This window comes from Abramis brama (genome assembly GCF_963993115.1).
Source record: "Abramis brama genome assembly, chromosome: 6".
Lineage (NCBI taxonomy): Eukaryota > Metazoa > Chordata > Actinopteri > Cypriniformes > Leuciscidae > Abramis > Abramis brama.
The window spans coordinates 8,691,886-8,702,258 of record NC_139968.1 but is presented as its reverse complement, the minus strand read 5'-3'; the positions used below and the strand labels follow the sequence as shown (position 1 = coordinate 8,702,258).

The following is a 10,373-nucleotide window of genomic DNA, read 5'->3' as shown; positions in this document are numbered from 1 at the left end:
ACTTGATTAAAACACAGTAAACATATTTATAATATACTGTGCAGACAACGCTAACTGAAGTGTTAAAGCCATAGCTGACCCAAAAATAACAATTATGTCTATTTATGTTGTTACTTTTTTATTTATTTATTATTGCATGAAACAAAGAATTTTTGAAAAATCTTTATGTAGTTTGGACCTAAATTTAACCCTTATAGGGAAAACCTTGCAGCTTATAGTGATTTCTGATCAATTTATTGCTCCAATTGATTCGCCAATAACCAATTTTCTTTTTCAATCCTCAGCCATGTCAACAAAAGAATCAAAGCCAAATCTCAGCCATTCCCAGGTCACAGAGATTATCAAACGTCTCTATGGCTTGACCGTGTCCATCATTAGACCATTGCCCAGTTATGATGATCAGAACTTTTACGTGGCCCCCAGTGAGGGTGGAGAATATGTATTAAAGGTTATGAACTCAGCAGACAGTCAAAACATCACTCTTATTGAGGTGCAAACACACTCAATGACCTTCCTACACCAAAGAGGCTTTCCTGCCCAGACCGCTTTGCCCACTCGGACTGGCCAACTCATGAGCTTGGAGGAATTTGGTAAGAGTATTTGTCATAAAAGGTATTAAATGTTTATTTCTCAAAAGGGGCGGTCACACTACATTTTCAAATGCATGCAAATTTTGGAGACCGGAAATGCAAGCTCACACAAAGACGATTTGCATTCCGCTCTGGGGTGTTTCCAGTAGTGTTTCCAGTAGCCTACAACGACATACCATAGTACAATTCATCGTTGAAGAAATCAACTAGCTAGTCACGACTGTTTCCTGAAACCGTATTTTTGCAAATTGGTCATTCAATCACATTGGTTGATGATATCCCGCAGATGGTGGAGTACTAACTTCTTTTAATGAATTTGAGATCGAATTAATGCTAGATGTTTTGCTATAGATTACCGACATGGCATCTGAGGACTATTTCTCATTTTTCTCAGTTATTTTGCTTTATTTCCAGATATAGGGGCTGTTTACACGACACCGTTTTCAACTAAAAACAACAAAAAAAGAATTATGCGTTTTGGTCGTTCAGTTACACAACAATGGCGTTTTGGCTGCCTGAAAACGCTAACTTTTGAAAATGGGTTTTAAAGTGCAAGTTTTTGAAAGCGGTCTCTGTGTAAACAACAAAAATGCTAATCTCTGAAGACGATGACGTCATGCACATGCGAATTACACATAGTCTGTAAAAAAAAATATGGACGTAGTGTCCATGACACAGGTTTCTGAAGACCGTTTTAGAAGCCTAAAGTGGGCGTGGCCGACCGTCGCCATCTTGGCAGCGCGTCACTCCCAAATTTATTTATTTTTACAGTCAGACAATTAGCTGAGGTAACGTGACGGCTAACAAACAGCAGACAAACGGCTAATGATGACTAATGACCACAGCAGCGGGAATCCACCTGTCACTCAAAAGTGTACACCCTTAATTATGCAGAAGTTTAAGGCTTAATATAATTTAGACAGATGAGTTATAAAAAAATTCACCCCCCTCACAGTTGTTATGAAGGACAAAATTAGCTGTATAGACCAAAGCCACTTTTTTCTCCAGGCTGTAAACATGTTTTTTTTCTGCTGTAAAGTTGGGCATTTTAACATGGGAGAGATGCAGATTTTGACTCACTTGTGCAGCCAGCCTCAAGCGACCAGTTGATGAATTGTCGTTTAATTCACTTCCGTGTTGGTTTCAAGAGAGACAGGGAGGTTGCCGCTTGGTATTACATGTTCAGTCTATAGCGTTTCATTGCCATCTAATGGCCTGGCAGCAGAATACAGCGTTTTTAGTCGTTTTGGCGGATCCATGTGAATGGGGATCTTGGGGATTGGGGATTTTGGATTTATTATTTGTTAGACAGTAGACAGAGTGTGACTTCATGTCTGTTGCAGTGTCTGAAGAAATTTTGCATGCAAAGTCTAGTGTGACTTCAACTGAAGTTGTATTAATGTATTATGCTGTTTTATTTGCTGGTTTTTTTTTTTTTTTTTTCTTATTACACAATGAATACTATTACTATTTTAAAGTTCTAAAATACAGCACGGTTTGATAGTAACTGGTTTGAAATACCTGTTTCACTAGTTAATAGTAAACTAACTTGGCTTGCTGTCCTTGGAGGAGGCTCGAACCCGAGGCTCGACTTGAGCTCTGAATTAAACCCCCCTATGATGGAATTGCGCATAAGAGGATAGACATAATTTACTGGAGGAGAAGGGGAGGAGGAAGGCTGCCGGACGAATTGGTCAATGAGATGACGTGATGTCTGCTGCTTATATAGTATGCTCGTAATGATGATTGACAGGACTGAATATTAAGGCTCCTCCCAAACCTACTTTTTGAACTTCATTTCACTGGTTCGCCTGCCTGTTCAGCCTTAAAGTCCATGTTGCAGGTTAACCACCACTGTCGATTAATTGGTGCATAAATCACTCAAGATATGTATATCATTTTTAAAATGTCATAAAAATGGTCTTAAAGACCAGTTTTTTACGTTTTTGGTATTAACGGTTTTTTTTATGCAATTCGTTGATGACGTCACGTTGGGGAGAAGTGGAGGAAAGGTAGCCTCAGCCTAGTATTATGGTGCGTTCAAGTCATCTCGTATAGATCGTATTTACGAGTTAAACGCACTTGAACGCCACCACAATGTCGTAAATACTTAATAATTAAATGCATGGTCCGAGGAGAATGAGTGGAGAGTTGGTGAAGTGTCCTGGTGAGTTCATTTAGCAACGCAGAAATGAGCACTGGAGCTAGTCTACCATAGACTGTAAAAAATAGTCTACGAGCAGCCGTGCACTAACGGCACTTTTTTTTTTTTACTGACATTGAATAGCACCGAGTGAAAAATCAACGTTTTCTTTATATCTAGTAGAAGTGATCATGACGTTAGTTCAGATAAGTACCGCTAACCTTTGTCATAGTATTGTAGACGTAGTACTGGTAAACTTTGTCTTTGTCATCTAGAAATAGAAGGCATCATGCTAGCTATATGGGCGTTTCTTAGCGTTTATCTCTTCCTCCGGTGAAAATGTTGTTGCAAACGTAGCCGCAGCGTGTCTGTCGCTGTGTTTGGCAGGTGCTTGTGTGAGCGGTGCCGTCCCATGGAAACTGCGTTAGAAAGCTTGTGCTGTGTAGGGAAGTGAGTGCGTTTTGTCGCTGGTCGAGGAGCTCACCCAGCGACCAGATGTGACGTGCCTCACTCAGCATCCAGAGTTTTTACACTCAGCACAAACACAGTAGTTCACCATTGTCAATCTACCTACTATATATTTCTATATATTTATCTATCTAGCTGCTAGCTATCTATGCTAACGTAATGTGACGTTATGCTCTCTGGCTGTCTGCCTATCTCTCTCTATACTAGCCTATCTATCTATCTATATCTGTCTGTCTGTCTATCTATGTCTATGTATTTATCTATTTATCTATAATCTGCGCTATCTGAATACTCTCGTCTCGTCTACTAAGTTACTCGTCTCTCTAGTAACTCTCAATGCTCTCAAGGCGGGCTTTATTAAATTCTCTCCCCAACGTGACGTAATGCAATGCATTGTGGTGGAAAGGAGAATTGCAAGCCGCTGTAAGATAGTACCTACTTTTTCGTATTATATTCCGTTTTGTGATACCCAACAACATAAAATACAATGGATAACAGTTTAAATGTTTATTACCAACAAGTAAATTGCACAAATTCATTGAAAAATTAACCCTGCAACACGGCCTTTAAAGGTTAATGGTAAACTAACTTGGCTTGCTGTCCTTGGAGGAGGCTCAAATCCAAGTCTCAGCTTGAGCTCTGAGTTAAACCCCCAAAAAAGTATTGCAAAGACAGCAAGCTGGGCAATGAACCGTGAATGGTTTGGCAATAAAGGTACACGTAGAAAAGACTTAAGACATTAAGCCCTCTCCCTCCCAAAGTTGAGTAGAATATTTTGCTGAAGTCGCTATGGAGAAATATAGGGCGGCTCGTGGGGTGAATCTCTTGTGGAAGCTAAGAGAAAACGAAGGAGCTCCTGCGGGGAGCAGGGGTAGAAATCACTGATGTGGTTGTGAAAAGATTGGAGGTTATTGTGAGTGGAGTGAGAAATCATTGCTGCACCGGGTAGAAATTTGCTTAAAAAAAATTTATTCTGAAAGCTGGTGTGAGAGCAGTGGCCAATATCACTGATGCGGTAGTGAGGAATGAAGTTTAATCAGAAGCTGGTGTGAGAGCAGTGGCCAATATCACTGCTGCGGTAGTGAGGAATGAAGTTTAATCTGAAGCTGGTTTGAGACCAGTGGCCAGTGTCACTACTGTGGTAGTGAGGAATGAAGTTTAATCAGAAGCTGGTTTGAGACTAGTGGCCAATATCACTGCTGCGGTAGTGAGGAATGAAGTTTAATCAGAAGCTGGTGTGAGACCAGTGGCCAATATCACTGCTGCGGTAGGGTGGAGGGGAAAAATTATGCAATTGCGTAGGAGGAGAGCAGGTGGAATTTATTTATTTATGAACACGTGCACAGCAAGTACATTGCTGAGTGGGCAATTGATGAGCTTGTGTCACAGCTTTGAAATTTGTCTGTTTGGAAAGCATTTTGGAACCAATGGTTTTTGTAAAGAGATGGGAATATAATTGTCGTTGACGAAGAGGGGATCGGCAGGACATACAATTTTGGAATTTTGTGAACTGAAAATAAGGAAACTGCCTGGGTGTTATATCCTTAGTAAGAAGGAATGAAAGGCATTCTTAATTAAGGAACTCTTTAATGAACAATAGAATATCACGAACCTCTATCGCCACCTACTGGCCAATATGCACAGAAGAACACAACATATTCCCCCATCACTTAAAGCAAACTGTCTACCCAGATATTTAAGAACAAAAGGAAACACAATAACAAAGTTACAAAATTACCAAAGCATTCACTTGGTTATGTAACATAATTACTTATCTCAATCAGACTAAAGAACAAAATAAGTTTCACGATAATCACAAAAATGTAGTATTCAGATCAAAATCAACAACAAGGTGACTTAATGAATTACTCATCCTTTATATTAACGCAATGCAAGCGACTAAGTAACACAGTCTTCCATCCAACGAGGAAGTCGTCTCACATGGGTAGAAACCCTTTGAAGAGCTTCAGGAGCTTGAGGAGCTTGAGGCGCCGGAGGAGGAGGAGGACGAAACTGAAATGACAAGTCCACAGTATCCATATCAGTAGTCTCCGAAACAGGTGCAACAGAACGAGCCAGGTGAGAAGCATGCCAGTTCTTCCCGTCTGATAACAGGTAAGTACACGCACCCAGTTTACGCACAATTTGACGTGGGTTGGTAAATCTTGGATGCGCTTTCGGAATGTGAGTTGGAATGCGCACACGCACCCAAACTCCCACTTTGAAATCAGGAGTGCGAGCCACACGTCTGGAGTCAGTGTATGCTTTCATTTTCTGTTGTTTCAAAGAAACTCGCTGAAGAAGCGCAGGAGCATCCTGACGTGTGGTGAGAAGAGGAAGAACATTAAGACGCATTCGCATCCTTCTGCCATGAAGCAACTCAAACGGGGATAGTCCTGTGGCAGAATGCGGTGTAGCACGATACACTTGGAGAAATTCTGTGACTGTAGGTTTCCACGGCTTAGTTTCCAGAACAGCAGACTGAATGCAGCTTTTCAGCACGCGATGAAAACGTTCCACAGCTCCATTCGCGGCTGGATGGTAGACAGAAGTACGTATATGTTGAATGTTTCTCTCTTTTAGGAATGTAGCAAATTCTGCTGACGTGAATTTGGTTCCATTATCAGACACGATAGAACATGGATTGCCGAATCTACTAACACAGATGACAAGAAGGCAATAACATTTTGAGTAGTGATGGAAACGGTGAAAGCAACTTCAGGCCACTTACTGTGATAATCAATTTATGTCAGCGCATAACGACAGTCCCACACAGCGGTTTCAAATGGACCCACCACATCTACAGCTACCTTGTCCCACGGTACAGACGGAAAAGGCACTGGCTGCAGCGGCGCAGCAGAGGTGTTGGCAGTTCTGTCAGAGGACAGACACATTTGACAGGTCTGTATGTGCTCTTTAACCAGACAATCTATGCCTGGCCTCCAGTACAGTTCACGAAGGCGTTGTTTTGTGCGCACAATTCCCTGGTGGCCTTCATGAGCTAACTTCACCAACGTGTGCCTTAGCGCGACAGGCACAACCAGACGTGATCCTCTCAACACATAATCGTGCTGCACACTCAATTCGTCACGTAGTTTGAAGTATGGACGTAGAATATTATCCACAGAAGTTGAAGAGGAAGGCCAACCGCGAGCTATTTGTGTGCGTAATGCACTCAGTTCAGAGCACGTCGCGGAGGCAGAAGCAAACTCAGCAGGTGACAGAGCTGACATTGCAGGAGACATAAACGCCACAAACTCAAGTTCAGCGTCCATGCAGTCTTCATCCGAAGCAGGCAAAGGCAGACGAGAAAGACAGTCGGCAGTGCAATTTTGAGCCCCAGGCCGGTAAATCACATCATAGTTAAAGCACAGTAACCGTGCTGCCCAGCGCGCAATGCGCATTCTGGCGCGGTCAGTACCTTTGGATGAGAGGAGCACAGTTAATGCCTGGTGGTCCGTCCGCAGGAGGAATTTACGACCCCAGAAGTAGGTTCGTCACTTTTCAACTGCCCAGACACACGCAGGTGCTTCCTTTTTAATGGTCGAGTACTTGCGTTCAGCAGGCGACAATGTCCGGGATGCAAAAGCGACGACGCGCTCAGTCTTATTCTCGTGAACTTGAGCAAGAACAGCGCCCAGACCATAATCAGAGGCATCTGTAGATACCACCGTAGGTAAATCGGGGTCGAACAATGAAAGTGCAGGACTGTCAATGAGCAACTTTTTTACAGCATCAAAGCATTGCTGAGCTTCCTCCGACCAGACGAAATCTGAGCCCTGCCTGATGCATGCACGCAGAGGTTCAACTACCGTGGCAAAGTTAGGAATAAACTTATTGAATTCCTTGCGCATTCACCAATTGGCCAATTGTGTGGTAGTGGGTAGCTATCCGTAATTACAGCCTTGTTGGGTTCTCTCAGATCCACGCACATTCTAATGGCACCCGACTTTTTCTGTACAACTACTATCGGGGGAGACCCACGGAGAAGCGTCTACTCTCTCTATAATGTCAGACTCGAGAAGGCGATGAATTTCCTCACTGACTGCGGCTCTAACAGACAACGGTAAGCGGCATAGTTTCTGGCGCACAGGAGCAACAGCTGGAGAAGTCTTTACTCTGTGCACAAAGCCTTTTGCTCATCCCAAAGCAGCTGAAGGCGTCAACGCAGACAATCGCAGCACAGGTGTTGATGACTGCGCTGGCAAAATTGAATTGCCTTCAAAACGAAGATGTAAGCCATTAATAAGATCCATCCCAAGCAGAGCTGTGCCAGATTCCACCACAAAGAATGACGTGGAGCAGGTGATGTCATCCATAGAGACAGTGGCAGGTAAGCAGCCAAGTACAGGAATCGGAGCACGAGAATATGTCACCATTTTCAATGAAGGAGGCAGCAGAGCATCTTTCTGGAAGTGTGTATCATACACAATTTTAGGCAATATAGAAACAGATGACCCTGAATCCACGGTAAGCTCGATAGGCACAGACGTAGTTGTGGTCGCAATGAGAGCAGTGCACCGAATTTTATCAGTTAGTGAGTCATGCATGTAAAGGATCTGAACTTCAGGCAAGTCAATTTCACGCACTGAGCAAGCTTGTCCTGAACGACACACCCGCGAATAATGTCCCATCTTTTGACAGTTATTACACTGTGCCGATGCAGCAGGACAACTACGATCATTCGCGAGGTGTTTCTTAGATCCACAACGATAGCATTCACAGGAGGACGAAGCAGGTGCAATAGTTGATGAAGGCTTTGAAGAACGCATTGTAGACGGTGGCTTTAAAGGTGGTCTACGATGGAAACGTCCAGCTGCAGGTGGAGGCTTTGCATGTATCACTTGCACAGGAACTGAACGAGTATTCGATAATAATTTGGCTTGTTCACCAGCAGCTTCTGTTTGAGTAGCTATAGTAATGGCTTTTGCCAGAGTCAATTCAGATTCCAAAAGCAATCTCTCACGAATCCGATGACTGGACACATTCTCCACCAGCTGATCACGCAACATGTCGTCCAAAGTAGCTGCAAAGTCACAAGTAACCGCTAAGTCCCGTAGAGCAGCTACGTACTGAATTATAGTTTCTCCTGGTGCCTGAACATGTTTCCTGAAAGCATGGCGCTCAGCCACTATGTTCCGTCGAGGGGTAAAATGCGCTTTCAAGGCCGCAATCGCATCTTCCATCGTATCACCTTGATTCGGCAAGGAATAGAACAATCTTTGTCCTTCAGTCCCCAGACAATGTAGCAGTAGTGCTCGTTTGCACTCGACCGGCCATGCATCTCCAAAAGCACCAACAACAAGCAAATAATTCTGAAACATCCGTAGCCACGTGTCGAAAGGAATAGTTGGTTCACCAGGACATGGCAAAAATGGCGTGGAAAAAGTAGAAACAGCTGCCATCTCCAAAAAGAAAAGTACCTCGTCGCCAATTTGTTATATCCTTAGTAAGAAGGAATGAAAGGCATTCTTAATTAAGGAACTCTTTAATGAACAATAGAAGTAGCAAAATAGAACAGCGCAGATAGCAGCTGGTGCAACACTTCAGACGCTCTTATTTTCAGACGCTCTTATTTTCTGTTCTCAATATCACATATCACAAACCTCTATCGCCACCTACTGGCCAATATGCACAGAAGAACACAACACTGGGTTAGGTTGGAAGGGTGTGGGTAATTTAACAATGAACATCAAATGGTTGCTCATTAACACATCTGTTTTGCTATGCTTGATATTAAAGTGAATAGTGTCCCTGTACAGTACTTGAAGATTGGAGAAAGACAAAATGGATCTGCGGATCAAATTTTAGAATTGCAAGTAGATTCTAAGCATCTGAGAAATCGGAAGAATGTGAGGATGAATAGAACGTTGATTGTTCTATTGGTGTTTTCTTAGTGACTTCCTGAACGGATGAGAAATAATCAGTTGTTTAATACTTCACGAAGAAGATTTACTTGGATGTCAGGTCCACGTAGAGAGGACACTGGGGTATGTGACGGGCCTGTATATGGAGCCAATGTCCTAAATCTCTGAAAGGCAGAATTTGAAAAAGAGAGATTTGTATTTTAAATCCTGCTATATGTTTTGCTGTGCTTATGAAATAATTGCAAGCGGAAGATCAGATTAGCCGTCTGAGGAATTGCATTAGTTCAGAAGAAATTAACACTTCTTTTTTTTCTGCTATCACAGATTGTGGTTTTGGCACACAGAAATATTTAGTGCGCTTACTTGCCTACCTGCCTGGCACTACCATAGCCAAAACTACCTGCAGTCCTCAGATCTTGTACGATGTTGGGAAAATGGCCGCCACAGCAGATACAGTTTTACTGCAAGTAAATATTTTATTGCATTCTATCACTAAAGGAATAGTTCACCCAAAAATCATGATTCTGTCATTATTTGTATTTTTTCCAACGGTTTCTTGTTTTATTTAGGCATTTGTTTGTTTTTGTTTCTTTTTTCTTGTGTAGATGGAGCATCCAAACATCAGTTCCCTTCAGAGAGAGAACTTTATATGGAATCTCACTAGCGTTCCTCTCTTAAATCAATATTTTCATTTGATGGACGGGGATCCAGTTCAAAAGGTTGTTAAAGCCGTTATTGAGCAGTACCAGATCCAAGTCATGCCAAAACTACCATTGTTTCGCAAGTGTAAGACATTATTTTAATTTAAAGTATTTCACTCCTAAGTCAACGCAGTTTTTTTCTTAACATTTTTATTGCATTACAGGCATTAACCATGGAGACTTCAATGACCACAATCTCTTGGTGAAACCTGATGGACCTTCAAAGTACAAGATCTCCGGGATTCTTGATTTTGCACACATGAGCAGTGGGTATTTCATATTTGAGCTGGCCATAACTATCATGTACATGATGATTCAGAATCCCAATCCGGTCGATGTCGGAGGGCCAGTGGTGGCGGGATGGGAAAGCGTTTTTCCTCTCAGTGAGGCAGAAAGAGATTCGCTGTATTTGCTCGTTCTGTGTCGGTTCTGCCAGTCCCTGGTTCTGGCCCGGCACACTGTCCTCCAGCAGCCAGAGAATGAGGAATATGTGATGATGACCTCCAAGACAGGTGTACATCACATCTGCCGTCTTTGGGAGCTGGGTAAAGAGGAAGTGGAAAGAATATGGTTCCAGAGTGCAGCACAGTTCAGCCAACCTTGA

At 42.7% G+C, this 10,373-nt stretch overlaps 1 protein-coding gene across 1 annotated transcript; it reads left to right on the top strand.

Moving 5' to 3' along the window:
• Positions 1-286: 286 nt before the first annotated feature.
• On the top strand, positions 287-10,373 carry LOC311085839 (hydroxylysine kinase-like; the record flags this gene model as incomplete). The annotated part of the gene is made up of 4 exons (XM_084118459.1): positions 287-590; positions 9,393-9,535; positions 9,674-9,854; positions 9,934-10,373. 4 exons carry the CDS (start codon positions 287-289, stop codon positions 10,371-10,373), a joined length of 1,068 nt encoding a protein of 355 aa, XP_083974585.1.